Source organism: Chionomys nivalis, chromosome 6 (assembly GCF_950005125.1).
Source record: "Chionomys nivalis chromosome 6, mChiNiv1.1, whole genome shotgun sequence".
Taxonomy (NCBI): Eukaryota; Metazoa; Chordata; class Mammalia; order Rodentia; family Cricetidae; genus Chionomys; species Chionomys nivalis.
The window spans coordinates 67,268,165-67,286,092 of record NC_080091.1 but is presented as its reverse complement, the minus strand read 5'-3'; the positions used below and the strand labels follow the sequence as shown (position 1 = coordinate 67,286,092).

Below are 17,928 nucleotides of genomic sequence, written 5' to 3'. Positions count from 1 at the left end.
CGTTCTCTCTTTGCCCCATCTACTGCGAGGTGAGCAGCTTCCGAGCTCTCTTCCCCGGGAATCTGAAGCCATCCTCTCTCGGGGAGCCCGCCGGCGTGGGCCCGGTGCCCCGAGTCCTTGTCCCGACTGTCCCCCAGCACGACAAGCGTCCCCCGGATATGGGGGTGCGGGCTCGACGCCGCGTTCTGGGCTCTCAGGCCTGCCCCGGCCGCAGCCCTACCGCCATGGCGCCCCGGGCTGGGCTTGCTACCGTCCCTCCGGGGCCCGCACCTTCCCAGCTCGCCGGCTCTCGGGCCGCCCTTTGTCACGGACCCCCATTTGTACCTTGCTCCCGGATTTTCTACCTGGAGATTTCCGGTTGAGGCGGAACTCTGCCCCGTATCTGCCGTAGAGCGTGCCCTGCTCCAGCCTTCTTACCTGGGTGTTTGTGTTTCAGAATGAAGACCATTCTCAGCAATCAGACGGTCGACATTCCAGAAAATGGTAGGCGACTTGGTGTTTTGTCTTGACGGCTTTTTTGCATGCTCTGAGCCTTGGGCTGTGGTCTCACGGTTTCGTCTGCCCTCTCTTCCAGTGGACATCACTCTGAAGGGGCGCACAGTCATTGTGAAGGGCCCCAGAGGAACCCTCCGGAGGGACTTCAATCACATCAACGTAGAGCTGAGCCTTCTTGGGAAGAAGAAGAAGAGGGTAAGGACCTCATTGCTTTGATAGCCAAGTTGCTTGTTTGCATGGTAGTTAACTGTTAGCGTGAGGTTTGGTGCCTTGGGCCCGGCGTACACGCCATGAATCCCAGCCAAGTGGAGGTCAGACTGGTCTACCTAGTGAGTTCCAGGACAGCCAGGGCTGCGTAACTGAGACCTCGTCTCAAAAAAGCAAACAAAAAATTGATGACTTTTAAGATGTTACTGATGGGGTACCTGGAATTATAGGCAATTTTGCTTTGGTGAAATTATAAAATCAATTCGGAGTAGTTTTTCGTACTTAATCCTGGGGTGGCCCTTGTGTTCTCGAAGTTTTTTTGGGTGGGGGTATCATTCCTCTGGAATCCTGTGCCTATGACATACAGTATATTGGTCATTTGTGGGAGACTTTGAATGCTCTTGTAGTCACCAGCTAAAATCTCGATGTTTTAATTTTGAAGTCTTGTTCTGTTGTAGCTCCGGGTTGACAAATGGTGGGGCAACAGGAAGGAACTGGCCACCGTCAGAACCATCTGCAGCCACGTTCAAAACATGATCAAGGGTGTTACACTGGTAAGCCACCCCATCAGGCTGCCTGGCTGCCTTTTAACCCTTTGGGAGAGGTTTTTTGGGTGTATTTTGTGTGTGCAAATGTTTATTACCAGGATGGGCTTTGGACTCTGATAAGTTAGGGGACGATTTCGTTGTTTGCTGTTTGTGGGGCATGCCATGGATCAAACCTAGGAAATTGCTGGGCAACCATACTTAGCATTTTCTTACTAGATAATCTGCTGTAGCGTAGATTTGATTATTGTTTGGTATGTGTGACACCCTCTTAGAGAAGGTCTGGCTTGTGCGTGTCTAATTTGGAATCCTTTCTCCAAAGATAAAGTTAATGCTGAAGAGGTTTGTTTCATAAAAACAACCTGTATCTCTTGGGTCATGCTTCCCTGTTGCTCACAGTTTTGTTGGAGGACTGGACCTTTTATTTAGCTTGAAAATGTGAAGTCTATGGTCTGCTGTGTCTAACTCAGTAAATCTAGTACCACAGCTGAGGGTCCTGGGCTCTCACTGAAAAAAGCAAGCCAGGATAAAATGGTAAAACAGATGCTTCCTCCAGGAGTGTTACTATCTAACGAGACAATTCCTTTGACATAAATGTTGACGGTGGGACCTGTTACAGGCCACAGCAGGTAGGGTGTGTTAAATTTTCAAGTTAAAACAGAAGCACCATGGAATTTTAGAGTTGACCCTGATGGCACACAGCTGAAGGAAGGAATCTCAGACTCTAGGCCAGCCTGAAATGAAAATGTTTTGAGATTGTTCATTTATTTAATGCAGGGCTTCCGCTACAAGATGAGGTCTGTGTATGCTCACTTCCCCATCAACGTCGTTATTCAGGAGAATGGGTCTTTGGTTGAAATCCGAAATTTCTTGGGTGAAAAATACATCCGCAGGGTTCGGATGAGGACAGGTATGTGTGCCCCTTCACAAATGATTAGCTGCTATGCTTCTTTTTCTTGGAGTCTTGGAGTGCTCATCTTAGTGCTGAAGGTTATTTCAGAACTCTGTTTTGGTAACTCTGCTAGTTTGAGGTGTTTTTGTTAGTTTTTTTTGGGGGGGGGGGGTTGAAATGGCTTCTCTGTGTAGCAGTACTGGCTGTCCTGAAACTTTTTGTAGACCAGGCTGATCTTGAACTCAGAAACCCATCTGCCTCCCAAATGCTGGAATTAAAGGCATGCACTGCCCCCTGATCTAGCTTGAGGTTTATGTCATTTTTTTCCCGGAGACCATGTGGGGGAAGTTTGTAGGATGGAGATTTGTGGAGATACACACACACACACACACACACACAGAGAGCTATTTGTGGATGCTGGGAATTGACTCTGTCACTCCTGTAATCACAGTATGTTCTGAAAGCCCAGTCCTAAAGTTGATGGTTTGCATGGAGTTTTAAATGAAATTATATTTTGTACATGCCTTGTGTTAATGCTATCGAATGCACACCTCTTTTAGGCGTTGCTTGTTCTGTCTCTCAAGCCCAGAAGGATGAATTAATCCTTGAAGGAAATGATATTGAACTTGTTTCAAACTCGGGTATGTATGCTTATGTCTGTTATCTGGAAATTTTTATCTAAGCCTAAAGGTTGAATGCATAGCTGATTTCTGTTTGAAAACTTCAGAGTGGTCAGACATTCAGCATCTGTTCTGTGTGTTGTACTTTGTATCATGAATACATGGTGGTTGTGTATGTAGTTCAAAGTGATGGGTAGCATGTGGCTGACTTTTTAGATCTATATTGGGGGGCTGTATGCTGCTACCCGCATTCCGGGGATTGAGCTCCAGTAGTTAGGGTTGTAGATGAATTTGGCTAGTGAGATGATGGCTTTCTTTGCTTCTTCCTCTATAGCGGCTCTGATACAGCAGGCCACAACAGTTAAGAACAAGGATATCAGGAAGTTTTTGGATGGTATCTATGTGTCTGAAAAGGGAACAGTGCAGCAGGCTGATGAGTAGACATAAGGTAGGTGGAGCTTAGCACACTAAACATTACTGAAGTATCACGGGTGGATTTGTTCTACTCTAATTTATAATATAGTTGAACTAAGAAAAGTTGCTGGGCAGGAATGTTTGTGAAAATTTGTATATTTTGTTTCTTTTTACAGGTACCAGTCCCAGAAACAAGCTCGGAATTTTATTACGATTTGGGGTGTCTTTTGGGACAATAAAAGACTTGTATTGATTTGGGGTGTCCTTGATCTTTCTGATTACTTAGCAAATGGGTCAACTGTAACTTTTTCTTTCTGGAAACAAGTGGCTTAAAAGAATAACCCAGACATTTGGGAAACGGGTGTAGTAATGATGACGACGATGGATGTTCAGTGGGCATGGCACTTTGGGAAGATTCTAGAGGTGTTTGGCTTTGGCCTAGGCATAATATTGACTATTTGGATGTGCAGATGTCTCAATAAGGACTGAAAAATGTAAATCATGGTGATTTATTTGTAAGTTCTGTGTGAATTACTTTCCTATCCATCTGGTGGTGAAGAATGAACCCAGCAAACATGGAGTTACCACCATCTCATTTCCTGCCAACAGCCAAAACAGGGCTGGTTACAGGCACTTGCTATTCTACTGGTAACAGGGCATCAGTCATGCATGTGAAAATTACAGGCAGACATGACACGCCAGCACATCAAATTTTAAAATATTTCCTAAGTCTGGAGGTCAGAAAGGGTGTTGTTGATCACTTGGGGCTAGAGTTAGAGGAGTTTTATGAGCTCTTTGGTGAAGACACACTGAACAAAACTTCAGCCATTAACAGCCACACAAGAAATTTGAAAGTCGATAACTCCAAATTTTTAGTTACCTTTTGTTTTTTTGTCCTATCATTGTGTGGGTAGATGGCCTGGCCATAGTGTATGTATAGAGGTCAATGGACAACTTGGAGTCTGCTTATTTGGGTTCTAGGAATCAAATTCAGGTTTTTTTACTCTATCCTGTAGACTCTAGGTTTTTGAGATAAGGTTTCTTTAGCCCAGGACCATCTGCTTCTGCCTCCTGGGGTAAAGGTGTGTGGTACCATGCCCAGCTAGTTTATATTCAGTCTGAACTGGGTTTGCACATAACTGTCACCTAGCCGAATCCTACAAACTGTACAGACGTAATCGCTGGCAAGATGATGAGTGTTTGAGGCTATGTGAGATGGTTGTGGCTCAGTTGGCAGAGTGCTTTCCTAGTGTTAACAAAGCCTTGGCAGTGCACATTCGTGTGACTGGTGTGTGCCTGTCAGTGATCCTGACCTTACAGGGATGGGAATATAGTCTTCAAGACCAGCTTTAGCTCATACTTGACCAGTTTGGGAAACAAAGTTGCTAGCCAGTGCTCTTAACAGCTGACCCATCTCTCCAGTCCCCGTTTTACCCTTCAGTGCTATACCAACAACTTGGTTGATGCCAGTTATATGGACCTATCTGGGTGGAGGTCCTGAGTCAGTTCCCAGAACCACATGGTGGCGGTGGTCCACAACCATCTGAAATGAGATCTGACACCCTCTTCTGGCCTGCAGGCATATATGCAGACAGAACACTACATAATAAGTAAAGAAATTATTTGGGAGCTGGAGAAATGACTCAGGTTAAGAGCACTGGCTGCTCTTCCAGAGGTCCTGAGTTATACTCCCAGCAACCACATGGTGGCTTACAACCATATGTAATGAGATCTGGTGCCCTCTTCTGTGCAGGCATACATGCAGGCAGAACACTATAATCTTTAAAAAAAAAATCATCCTTCAGTATCAGCAGTCAAACCTAGGATCTTGTGTGCTAGGAAAGTACTGAGTTCCACTGAGCCGTATCCCCAACCTGTGTCTTGGAGAATCTCTCATCACTGGAGTGACCTAGTGATTTTCATATGATCAATTAAAATGGGTAACTTCACATGCTCCCCAAGTGTAGCAGTAGGAAGCATTGGGCTAGGAACTTTACATTTGGGGAACTCAGCAAGGCGATTTTAGGAAGGAGGAACGTGTTCTTAGCTTAATGGAAACACAGTTTTAAAAATTTATTATGTATATAGTGTTCTCTCGCATGTATGCCTGCAGGCCAGAAGAGGGCACCAGATCTCATAGATAGTTGTGAGTCACCATGAGATTGCTGGGAATTGAACTCAGAATATCTGGAAAAGAGCAGGCAGTGCTCTAACTGCTGAGCCATCTCTCCAGCCCTGGAACCATATTAAGTAAAGGTTTTAGTTGGGTATGTGGTGGTGCATCCCTGTAACCCTTGAAGTTGAGACAGGAGGATCAGGACTTGGAGGTTGTCCTGAGAGAGATGTTTAAGGTCAACTAGGACTGCATATGAGACCTGTCTTAAAAACACAAAAACAGTGCTGTTAATTGAGTTAGAAACCATAACTGAACTGAGCATGGTAGTACACACCTTAATCCCATCACTCTTGAGGCAGAGGCAGGAGCATCACTGCCAGTGTGAAGCCAACCTAGTCTATATAATGACACCCAAACAAGCTGGGCGGTGGTGGCGCACGCCTTTAATCCCAGCACTTGGGAGGCAGAGGCAGGTGGATCTCTGAGTTCGAGACCAGCCTGGTCTACAAGAGCTAGTTCCAGGACAGGCTCCAAAACCACAGAGAAACCCTGTCTTGAAAAACCGGGGGGAAAAAAAAACGACACCCAAACAATAAAACCTTAAAATTTGGTGCTTGAATTAAGGATTGATGCCAAGTTCTCTGTTACTCCTATTGCCTGCTGCATTTTCCAAGACTAATACAGAAGTTTATAAATTCTAAGAAGTTAATAAGGTGATTTTTAAAAGTTTTTCTTGAGTGAATTTATATGACTTAAAAACCCAAGTAGGGCTGTAGAGACCCGCAGTGGGTAGGAGCACTTGTTGCTCTTGCAGCGGAGTCAGGTTTTATTTCCAGTACCCATGTGGAGGCTCACGGCCGTTTGTAACTCCAGTTCCAGGAAAAGTTGTGTACTCTTCTGCCTTTCAAAGGAACCAGGTGCACATGCATGCAGGCAAAATACTCAATTCTAGAAGTTTTTGTTTTTTTAAAGACCAAGTGATCCATAGCTTTTCTATGTGACTGCCACTCAGCCAACTACAATGGGTGTCCTTAGACAGTTCTCAAAGAGAGTAAAGATTCTTTTACTACTAAAGAGGCAGGCAGGGGGAGTTCGAGGCTAGCCTGGTCTGTATAGTGAATTCCAGGCCAGCCAGAGCTATGCAGTGAGACCCAGTTTTGGCTTCCAGCCCCCAACGTGTTGGCTTACATCCATCTGTAACTCCAGTTGCGGGGAATCTGGTGCCTCTTCTGGCTTCCAAGGACAAAGGCATACAAGTGGGGCACACATGCATGAGGCAAAACACCCGTACACATATTAAAAAGGAAAAACCTCAAATTGGCAGGGGGTGGGGGTGGGAACCAGAAGGAGAAAGCGGACATCTGCTCTTAGATTCGGCTAGTCCAGTAGCAGCTTTATTTCTCATCGCTTTGGCACACGCGATCGAAAATGATTATAAGAATTACAGTTGTGGCTGGGCGGTGGTGGCGCATGCCTTTAATCCTAGCATTTAGGAGGCAAAGGCAGATGAATCTGAGTTTGAGACAGTCTGGTCTACAGAGAGAGTTCTAAGATGGCCAGGGATAGAAACACCTGTCTACAGGGTGGGGAAAAGGCCCTAATTATGTCTTGACATCCTAACAATAGGTAGATCTGAAAGACAATTAAAATCACCTTACCATTTAGGATGCTTTGTTACTAAGTCTCTTTTTGGAAGAGCTACTTCTATTTACTCCTAAGTCTAAATTCCTGGAGAGAGTTAACAGTGACTAGGTAACATGGTTATATATTGACTTGAAATAGTGGGTATGAATGGGTACGCATTCAAATTATCCCTAGTGTTTGTGATCAAATACAAAAATATCCAAATTGAGATATACTTAGTGCTAGCCTTAAAAGGTAAAATAGAATTATTCAAACTGACATGCTGGATTTGTCAGTCCAGATACCCTGGTTGTGTTCTGTACCTAAGTGCATGAGAAGTTATGAAGCTCTAGGAATAATGGTAAGGACTTTGCCCTTTACTCAGTAAAATCTACATCCTTTTAACATTCCTAAGTGTGCCAGATCGTCTTGCCTCCAGGGCAATAGGGGTAATGCCAGTTTATTTTAAAATGGAAATTGCTGTGCTGTAAGGCTAAGTGAACGTCATCTTCACTTGGTCTAGTTGTCCATCCTGTGATCTTTCCAAGACATGAGTTGTGGAAGCTACTTTTAAAATCAGAACTCCAACCTGGATATGGTGGGCATGCCTTTAGTTCCAGCACTCTGGAGGCAGAGGCAGATGGATCTCTGAGTTCAAGGCCATCCTTGTCTACAGACCGAGTTTCAGGACAGTCAGAGCTACAAAAAAAATACCCTGTTTTGAACCTTCTCCCCCAAATCCCCCTACCAAAACAGAAGTTCAGGAAGAGAGAGCTAACAAAATCAGACGTTTAAGAAATGCCTGGTTTTTCTTTAAAAACAAATAAACAAAAGAAACAGAAAAGCTAAGATTTGTATGTTTTAAATCATATGCTTTAACTGCCTATGGACGAGCATCATGTAAAATTCTGTTGTGACGCAGGGCGGTGGTGACGCACGCCTTTAATCCCAGTACTTGGGAGGCAGAGGCAGGCGGGTCTCTGAGAGTTCGAGGCCAGCCTGGTCTACAAGAACTAGTTCTGGGACAGGAACCAAAACCACAGAGAAACCCTGTCTCGAAAAGCCAAAAAATAAAATAAAATAAAATTCTGTTGTGGACTACCTCATTTAAACAAGAGCACCTTGTTAGAAGTGACAACATCTGTCACTAACTGTCCAGTTTAAAGAATACTCTTAGCTGGGTGTGGTTAATCCCAGCACTCAGAAGGCTAAAGCAGGTGGATCTTTGTAAATTCCAGAACAGCCAGAGCTACATAATAGACACTGTCTCAAAAAACAATAACAGCAAAATGGTTTGAAACTATGAAGTCTAAAACAACAGAACTTCGCTTAAAATTAATTTCTTTACCATGAGCAGTGATTGCTATTTACAAAAGAGCTAGAGAAAAATGATGTGAAACATGCTTCAAACTTCCTAAAGCCATGTTAGCCATGTTTATGGTCATCCCCAGAATTCCTGTCAAGATGAAGCCTTCAGCTCTAAGAACTCCATTCACTGATTGATTGTCAATACCGAAGGGAAGGATTTGAACCACACTGCAAAGACATAGATTGTCATCACCTTGGTTACAGCTGTCTCTCACATTGTAAGTTACCAGTATTTGGAACTGGAGTGAATCTTTAAACCATGTCAGAAATGATAGTTTAGCTAAGAACTCTACTCTGGCCTTTCTTCAATGGTATATTTTCTAAGTTCTTTGCTTTCCGAAATTTTCTTCTCTTTCGATGATGAAAAATGGTGATTGACAATAGTAGAGCCAGAGTGGCGATGAAGCAACAACCAAAGAAGATCAGTGGTTTCTTCTGAGTGAAAAATGAGCAGATGGTGCACTCGGTGTCTTCTGCTGGCTGACCACATGCAGGCCTACTGATCTCAGAAGGAAAGCCACTGCTGCTGATCAGCTTGCTGTAAAACTCTACAGAGGATTTAGCTTTGAAGTCAGATGTGAAAAATCCAAATCTCGGCTTAGATTTCTCTTCTGTCAGTTTGAATGCATAATAGCCTTTGATATTGACCTTGTCAATGAGGTAGGCTAGGAAAAAAACAGCAACATTGTTGATCACAAACGGTCAGTAAAGTATCTTTGAGTAAGAATTTAGATTTCAGTGGCTCAATGGTTATGAGCACTGGTTGCTCTTGCAGAGGCCAAGGTTTAATTCTCAGCACCCATGTGGTGGCTCACAAGCACCTGTAACTCCAGTTCCAGGGACTCTGATGCCCTCTTCTGACCTCCACAGACACCAGGGACACAGATACGCACGAAGGCAAAAAAATTCATACACAATTTTTAATTTTCTTTTAAATTTAGTTTTCATTGAAGGTCAAAAAGCTATGAAGTCATGATTTTCATTGAAGATACTGTTTTGGAGGCAGGGTCTCATGCATTCCAGACTGACCTCTAAGTCCCTGTGTAAACTGAAGGTGACCACTAACTTCTCACCCTCCTGCCACCACTTCCAGAGGACTGGGGTTACCTGGTTTTGCCACCATGCCTGGCTCATATATGTTAGGGATCTAGCCCAGGACTTTCTGTATGTGAAAAAAAACACTGTCAACTATGTCCCCAGTCTTGTTTATTGATTCTAATCTGCTCATTTTTATATATTTGGCAGTCTTAGGTAATTAGAAATGACATTTCTGTACAAAGATAAGTTTTTCAGTGAGGTGATATTCCCAACTAAAGAATGGTTGAATTGTGGAGGCCCCAAAATGCAAGCCTATTTCACCTTGTCTGGAGGTCAGAGAGTTTGAAGTTGCTCAGAATTGTTGACAACAACATCCTGACCTAGTGTGTAGTTCCTTAGTCATTTTGACATTAAGATGGCCCATACAGCTAGATCTACTCCACCTGACCAATGGTCAGGGTATTCAAGCGTACTTCTGCTCCTAATAGGAGGCTTACCCTTGGGAGTGGCTGCCTTCAGGATACTTAGTCTAGGGTGGGTTCACTGCCTAAACAGCAGAATGTTTTCTCATGAATTAATTGTTTGATGTCTCAAAGTATTGAAGCAGGTAACTGTTGTAGTTGTGTTTTGTACCATGTTAAAGCGGTCTTTTGTCTTCCCCCCTGCTGTATTGGGATAATTAAACGCGGTGGATTCATAGTCATTTGAGCTCCCTCCGGCACTGTCCTATGTTTCTGCTTTACTGTTTTCACTTGTGTCTTCATCCTCTTTCCTAGTTTTCTGATTCCCATGCCCCCACCCTGGTAAGTGGTATTTTTGTCGAAGCTGGTCTCCGACATTGAATATATGAAGATATCTTTAATTAAGCATAAATAATGGACATAAGCATCCATTAACATTTGTAAGAGTTTTAATGATGTGACACACATCTAATGTTTTAAAAAGTGGGGCAGGAGCGGTTACACTAGCTTGCAGCCTCGTGGAGGCAACACACACTGGAGAGCAGGATTTTATGGCCAGCCTGTCTTGAAAGAAAAAACAACTACACGGCTGTTTTGTGCTTCCGTGGTAGATTGGTGGTTTAGCACACATAAAGAAAGCCCTGGGGCTGGGCTTTGGTGGCGCACGCCTTTAATCCCAGCACTCGAGAGGCAGAGGCAGGCGGATCTCTGTGAGTCTGAGGCCAGCCTGATCTACAGAGCTAGTTCCAGGACAGGCTCCAAAGCCACAGAGAAACCCTGTCTCGAAAAACAAAAAAGTCCTGGATTTGAACCCCAGCACCACAAAGTTGGGGGCTGGGGTTGTAGGTCAGTGGTAGAGTATGCATGAGGTCCTTGGTTAAATTCCCAGCTCCACGAAAATAGAAAAGTTAGGGATATGGGGATGTAGCTTTTTAGTGTAGTCAAATGGAACCTGGGTTCAACTCCCCAAGCAAGTGAACAAGGTGTATGTGCAAGGATGATAGCCTGAGTTCAGTTGTATTAACAATATCTAGGAAGCTCACTGGACATAGTCTAACATTGACTGTACTTTTCTTGGGAAGTGAGAGTGAGGTGTTATTTAGGGAAAATAAATGCTTTCCAAATTTTCCATAATGAGTTTATGGCACTTTATAAAAGTGTAGATGTGGTAGGTTAGTCTTGTAATCCCACCACTTGGAAGGCTGAGGCAAGAGGATAGGGGTCAGCCTGGCCTTGGGTCTTAGTTAGACCCTAAGAAACATTAATAATGAAAAAATTGAAAATTATGCTGGGCACGGTGGCATACTCCTTTAATTCCAACACTCGGTAGGCAGAGGCAGGTGTATCTCTGTGAGTTTGAGGCCAGCCTAGTCTACACAGCTGGTTCTGATATATGATCAGGACTAAAGAGACTGTCTCACAAAAAAGAAAAAATAAATAAAGATTCAATAATAAAGGCCCATTATAAGAGGGAAATCCAATGGACAGGAGTCAGTCGGGAACCACAAATCTGAGTTGCTGGTGATCTTGGCTCCCAGCGTCTCACTGCTGTCAGTCCTTATCCCCTCCCACCTCTCTGTGTGTGAGCTCCCCAAACCTCACCTTTCAGAGCCTCCTGGACATATTTCTCCAAGTAGTACTTTCGGATCCGATCATTCTCCAGAGCCAGGTCATCGATGCCATTGGCTGTGATGTAGATATCCTTGTCCCCGTAGTTCCTCCGGATCCACCCAAGCAGCTTGCGAGCTCCCCAGGGTGTTACAGCCAGGCGACTGGGCGAGCTGAGGCGGGTGATGTCCTGCAGGAACTGGACGTCCCTGTCCGCAACAGAGCGGCTACTGTTCAGCTGCTTATGTATCACGAACCTAGTAGTGAAGTGGTTCAGCGCATAGAAGTCAATGGTGCCCTTCACCAGTCTGCTCTCCTCCGGGGTGAAGCGCGGCAGGACTGAGCTGGACAGCCCTCGCTGGTTCTTGGAGGCGATGTACTCCTTCATGGCCAATGGGTAGTCCCCAGTCTTGAAGAGCGGATCTGCGAACCAGGCGATCTCAAACTGGAGGAAGCGCTCGGCTGCCTTCCAGTGTGAGTCCACATAGGGGTTGGCAGGTTCGGCCCAGTCAGAATGTAGAGACAGCGACACAGCCCCACGCTGGACCGGCCTATACTGCCTGTCGTAGAGGCGCCAGACCTGGGCATGGGCGATCATCAGGTTGTGGGCTGCACGGTAGGTGTCATTACTCGTGCGGTTGTACATGTCACTCAGCCTATTAGGCTCGTTGATGGTGATCCAGAGCTTCACCAAGTCTCCCAGTTCCCGGAAGCACAGCCCCGCATAGTCCTGGAAGGCCTTGGCAGTGTATGTGTTTAGCCAACCCCCACTGCTCCGGAGTGGCTCTGGAAGGCCTAGATGGGAGTGGGTGGGGTGGTACAACGTCACCATGGGGGAGACACCCAGCTTCAGTCCTTCGCTCACCACACACCTATAGTACCTCAGCACTTGTCTATTAACTTCAGACAGGTTGCCAGTGGGAAGGACAGAGGCCCAGTCCAGAGCAAACTGGTAGTGGGTGACTTTCATTTTGGCCAACATCTCCACTCGCTTTTTGATGCTCACATAATCTGTGCACTGGGATGGTCTTGTTTTTAGCCTTACTCCTTCCACGCGATGTAGCAGTCTGTTACCCGTGGCATTCCACACATACAGGTGAGGGTCGGTAAACTGGGGGGAGGAAACCATAAACTCTGGCTGTGGAAAACAACAAATGCATTCAGGTAAATCAAGTGTGGCTCCTAGCATATCCCGCCCCTCAGATGAGAACTGAGTCTTTGAAAGCCTCTCACGGCAAGATGCAATAAATAACTTTTGTCCATAATTGTCTCTGTGCTCTGACTGTTCTGTTGGTAATAAAGGAGAAAGGGCCTGATTCTGGTCCTTCAAATCTCCAGGGAGACCAGGAACCACACAGAGCAGGGGAAGGACGGTTGTTTGAGAAAAGCCTAAGGGGCCATTTTCCAGCTCATTTGACCCACAAATCCAGGTTATATAGCATCTCATGTGGTGGTGTGCAAGTGAATCAGGAAATTGGCTGGGTGCCCTCAGTCGAAGGCACTGTTGTAAGCTGATGACAAAGGTAAAAATGGGGTTATAAAGAGTCAGAGAGCAGCACTTGCATTCAGAGGAGGCCGGGTGAGCGAGAGCATCCCTGAAAGAGGCCAGGTGCGCGCGCGTGTGTGTGTGTGTGTAGGGTGACAGCAGGCAGTGACCCCTTGCATGTAGTGGCTACAACTCTCAGTAGTTCTTGTTTGAAAAGACCAAGTGATAACCTAGAGTAGTGGTCATATCTATAATCTCAGCTCTCAAGAGGCTGAAGCAGGAGGATTACTATGAGTTTGAGGCCAGCCGAGGCTATATAGCAGAGACTACAAGATAAAATACATAACTTCATAATGGTTTCTGAGTTCTGGATGCTCTGTTGGTAATATGGGAGAAAGGGCCTTATCTTTCTACCTTCCAAAAATTTAAAAAAAAAAAAAAAGGAAGGAAGGTTCAAAGATATCCCATTTTTATTCAGTATCTCCTCCACCATGTGTCTGTGAGCATAGCACTACTCAGCAGCAGAGTGTGGGATGTTCTCCTCTCCCTGCCCCCCCCCCCCCGTGTGTGTGTTGGCTCATACAGCCCAGGGCTAGCCTTAAGCCTAATATAATAAGCACCCTAGGATGACCTGGAGCTCCTGCATCTTTTGTCTCCATTCCCAAGTGCTGGGAGTACACCTAGTTAGTGTGATGCTCATGATAAAACTTCCTCAAGACCCAGTAATACCACTTTTGGGTATATATCCAAAGGATGCTCAATCGTGCCTCAGGACATGTGCTCAACCATGTTCATTGCAGCATTGTTTGTCATAGCCAGAACCTGGAAACAACCTAAATGTCCCTCGGCCGAAGAATGGATAAGGAAAATGTGGTACATTTACACAATAGAGTACTACACAGCAGAAAAAAATAACAACAGCTTGAATTTTGCAGGAAAATGGATGGAGCTAGAAAACATTATTTTGAGTGAGGTAACCCAGACACAGAAAGACAATTATCACATGTACTCACTCATAGGTGGTTTTTAAACATAAAGCAAAGAAAGCCAGCCTACAAACCACAATCCCAGAGAATTTAGACAGCAATGAGGACACTAAGAGAGACTTACATAGATCTAATCTACATGCGAAGTAGAAAAAGACAAGATCTCCTGAGTAAATTGGGAGCATGGGGGATCTTGGGGGAGGGTTGAAGGTGGGCAGGGAGAGGCAGGGAGGGGAGCAGAGAAAAGTGTAGAGTCAATAAAAAACAATAAAAAAGTAAAACAAAAAAACCTCAGGGCCCTGAGTGTGCTGGGCAGGTACTGTACTGACTGAGCTAGAACCTCAATCTTGAATTTTTCTCTTTGAGCTTGGACTACACAATCATATGGGGATGGTCCTGTGTCACCCACTTCCCAGACGCACTGTGGGAACCAGATGATGCTCTCGGAAGGTGGGGTCTCTACTGAAAACCATTGTCCAAAGGTAAGGTGACTTGGATTGAGTTCCAGGACAGCCAGGGCTACACAGAGAAACTCTGTCTCAAAAAACTAATAAAATAAAACAAAAGATGTAAGAAAAACATTTCCAAATTCAAGATTAATTAGAGCAAGGAAAAATTCTGTGCTTTCATTAAAGTACTCCCCCTCCCTCGCCCCGACTGAATTTAAATGCACCATGAAAACCGATAATTAACCTTTGGTAAATATTTTCCTTCTAATTGTTTTCTCATGTGTCATCTTTCATAGTCTAATTACAAAGTCCTATCACTGCCCTCTTACCATCTGCCAACCAGTTATCTAGAACATTAAACTGAGAGAACATTGATCATGTGGGCATGGAGTTCAATCTGCGTATAACCAATTACCTGAGCAGTCTTCCCAGCTAAGGCCAGCTCGTGTTTTAAAAATTCAGAACATCCCAGTGCTATTGAAAAGATGTTTATAAAAGGCAATTTTGCCACAAAAAAAGGGCAAGATCAAAAGAATTGCCCTGCACTTTACAGAGCCCCAGAAAGCCCGAGCTGTAGACAGTGCACGTGGTTATCTGCTCAGAGACCACATAAAGGTGAGGCACCCCCAAAGGAAGAGGCCAGTAGGAGGGTAAAGGATGTAACATGAAGGTGACCATGACCAGAGTGTGTTTTATATACGTGTGAAGCGGGGGTGCTGAAACACTAGTTTGTATAATTAGCATACACCAGTAAAAACTAGAGGGTTCAGGCTGGGGAGATGACTCAGTGGGCAAAGCACTTATTGAGTAAACCTGGTGCCCTGAGCTCAATCCCTCGCACCCATGTAAAGGTAGAGGGGCAGGAGCTAACTCCACAGTTTGTCCTCTGACTTCCACGTGTGCCACGATCTGCACCACAGACACCTACAATTCAGTGTAATCAAGTTTTAAATCCCAACTCAGGGCTGGAGAGTCTCAGCAGTTGAGAGCACTGACCAGTGTTTCAGAGCACCTGCAATGTGTGTTCATAACTATCTGTGTCTCCAGACACACGCCTTTAATCCCAGCCCCCGGGAGACAGAGGCAGGTGGGTCTCTGAGTTCAAGGCCAGCCTGGTCCACGATCCAGTGCCCTCTTCTGGATCTATGAGCACAGGCACACAGATATATATGCAAGCAAAACATCTGAACCCGTAACATTTGTAAAAACATTTTGTATACCCTCTCCCCTAGCGTGTGGTTAATTTACCTTAAGAACAGACTCAGTGACTCCCCAGGAGAAGTCACAGGGAAACTGCCCCCGCATGTCTGGCACGGACTCTTTCAAAGGGAAACCGTTGTCTCGTATGATCTGTCTGTAGTAATGCGCCGAGGACTTGGGCCTCCTTTCTTTCTGCTCACTATTAAAGTCCACATAAAACAGCCCTCGGCGAGTAGTGTAGGCATCCTGCCATTCAAAGCCATCCAGGAGGGACCAGGCCGTGTAGCCAAACACTTGAATGTCATCGAACTTCAGGGCTGCATGGAGAAAAGGAAGAGCAGGGGTCTTCAGAGGGCTAAGCATTTTAGTTCATGACACAAGCAACACTTGTCCTAATAGCAGGCCTTTTAAATCAAACAAAAAAAAATTGTTGGTTTGGAGCTAGCAAAATGGCTACGTCAGTAAAGGGATCTAATACAAAGCTTGACAACTTAAGTCAGAGCTGCGTGGTGGAAGGAGAGACCTGAGTCCTGAAGGTTGTTCTCTGATCTCCACGGACACCACACACAAAATAAACACTGTACCCTCCCTACACAGATGAATGACAGTGGAAGGACCTCATTAAAAACATTTCTGATAGCTAAAAAAATTTTAACCGAGCGGCAGGAGGCAGAGGCAGGCGGATCTCTGTGAGTTTGAGGCCAGCCCCGGCTACAAGAGCTAGTTCCAGGACAGGCTCCAAAGCTACAGAAAAATCCTGTCTTGAAAAAATACAAAAAAGATTTAATCATGTAGTTTAGTAGGGTATGATGGTACATGCCTTTAATCTTTTAATCTCAACACTCAAGAAGCAGAGATGGGCAAAATCTCAGAGTTCAAGGTTAACTTGGCCTACATATTGAATTCCAGGTCAGCCAGAGCTACATAGTAAAACTCTGTCTCAAATTAAAAAAAAAAAAAAAAAAAAAAAAGAGGAGGAAATAGGAGATATTTAGTGTGCAGATATGTGTCTTGGGGCACGGGGCATGGAGGTTTCATAGCCTTTTGGGATGTGATGTTTACTAGTGACTTAGAGTTCCTCATTCTGAGTTTGGGCGGGTTCCTGTTTGTGCCCCACTGTCCAGTCTGTGAAACTGTCCTTCAGGGACTGAAATACCAGCTCTCAGGATGAACATAAGCAGCTGCAGGCGGGAGGCATGGAAGGCAGAGAAGTGGGGTGAGAAGTGGCTGGGCTGAAGGGCAGTGGGCCCAAGGCCAGGTCCTGCTGTGTCTCTGACAGGGAGCTATTGGGCAAGGCTTCAAATGGCAGTTTCCTATCTGTAAACAGAAATCACTGGAGAAGATGATCTCTAAGGACGTTTCCAGCTTTAAAACTCTGGTTGGCTAAAAATGAACTATGGAACCTTTGATCCCAGCACTCTGTGAGTTCAAGGTCAGCCTGGTCTAAAATAAAAACTGAAATTTGCCCGAAACATTTTTAGAGTTTTTATTATTTGTGTTATATTTCATGCTCAGGAGTGTTTTGCCTGCATGTGTATCTGTGAACTACCTATGTGTCTGTACCCATGGGAGCCAGAAGAGGGCATCAAACCCTCTGGAACTGGAGTTAGAAACAGTTGTGAGCTGCCACGTGGGTGCTGGGAAACCAAGTCCTCTGTAAGAGCAGCCTCTGAGCCATCTCATTTTCCTTCCTTCCTTCCTTCCTTCCTTCCTTCCTTCCTTCCTTCCTTCCTTCCTTCCTTCCTTCCTTCCTTCCTTCCTTCCTTCCTTCCTTCCTTCCTTCCTTCCTTCCTTTCTCTGTGTATCCTTGGCTGTCCTGGAACTTGCTCTGTAGATCAGGCTGGCCTCGAACTCACAAGATCTGTCGGTCTCTGTCTCCAGAATGCTGGGATTAAAGGCATGCGCCACCACCACCCCCTGACTGAATCACTTAAAAAAACAAAACAAAACAAAACAGAACAAACCCCTTTTGTTTCTCTCACCGAAATACCTCATTTCTGCATGGGGCTTTGCCATCAACATTGCTTTTCTAAAAGGTAGAAAACTCTTTTTTGAAAGAAAAGTATAAAACCATGACAAAAAATTCCAAAGAGACAAATGTGTTTCAACAGCCGCACTCTGGTCCCACTGTGGTGTGGTGTGGTGTGGTGAGGAAGGGTGGAATAGACAGACACCTTTTTGCACTTGACCTGTAGGTAGTGTCCTGTGAAGGTCACCATGTTTATATGGCTCAGGACTGGGTGGTGTGGCTGTGTTTCATGCTGTCCCTTTTTGCAGTGAAACCAGGAGAGGGATTTTTTTATTTATTTTATTTTTTGGACAGGGTTTCTCTGTGTAACAGTCCTGGCTGTCCTTGAACTCACTCTATAGACCAGGCTGGCCTCAAACTCACAGAGGTCCACTTTGCTGGGACTAAAGGC

General features: G+C 45.0%; 2 protein-coding genes across 2 annotated transcripts in view; one reads left to right on the top strand and one right to left on the bottom strand.

The window, feature by feature from the left end:
- Positions 1-10: 10 nt before the first annotated feature.
- On the top strand, positions 11-3,651 carry Rpl9 (ribosomal protein L9). The gene is made up of 8 exons (XM_057771887.1): positions 11-29; positions 437-483; positions 575-690; positions 1,161-1,256; positions 2,025-2,157; positions 2,700-2,780; positions 3,094-3,207; positions 3,350-3,651. The coding sequence occupies exons 2-7, from the start codon at positions 438-440 to the stop codon at positions 3,198-3,200; spliced, it is 579 nt and encodes a 192-aa protein (XP_057627870.1). The 5' UTR covers positions 11-29; position 437; the 3' UTR covers positions 3,201-3,207; positions 3,350-3,651.
- A 652-nt stretch (positions 3,652-4,303) lies between these two features.
- Positions 4,304-17,928, bottom strand: part of Klb (klotho beta) — a 35,713-nt gene continuing 22,088 nt past the window's right edge. The window contains exons 3-5 of the mRNA XM_057773145.1: positions 15,557-15,825; positions 11,382-12,525; positions 4,304-8,945 (exon numbers count right to left, since the gene is read on the bottom strand). Coding sequence (XP_057629128.1) covers positions 8,557-8,945; positions 11,382-12,525; positions 15,557-15,825 — 1,802 coding nt within the window. The 3' untranslated portion in view covers positions 4,304-8,556. The remainder of the gene's footprint in view (positions 8,946-11,381; positions 12,526-15,556; positions 15,826-17,928) is intronic.

Bases quoted from the DNA above. Each gene is read 5' to 3' on its own strand.
- Rpl9 (XM_057771887.1), top strand. From the start codon at position 438: ATGAAGACCATTCTCAGCAATCAGACGGTCGACATTCCAGAAAATG. The intron at 1,257-2,024 runs GTAAGCCACCCC...TATTTAATGCAG, and splicing joins TGATCAAGGGTGTTACACTG to GGCTTCCGCTACAAGATGAG. The intron at 2,158-2,699 runs GTATGTGTGCCC...CACCTCTTTTAG, and splicing joins CAGGGTTCGGATGAGGACAG to GCGTTGCTTGTTCTGTCTCT.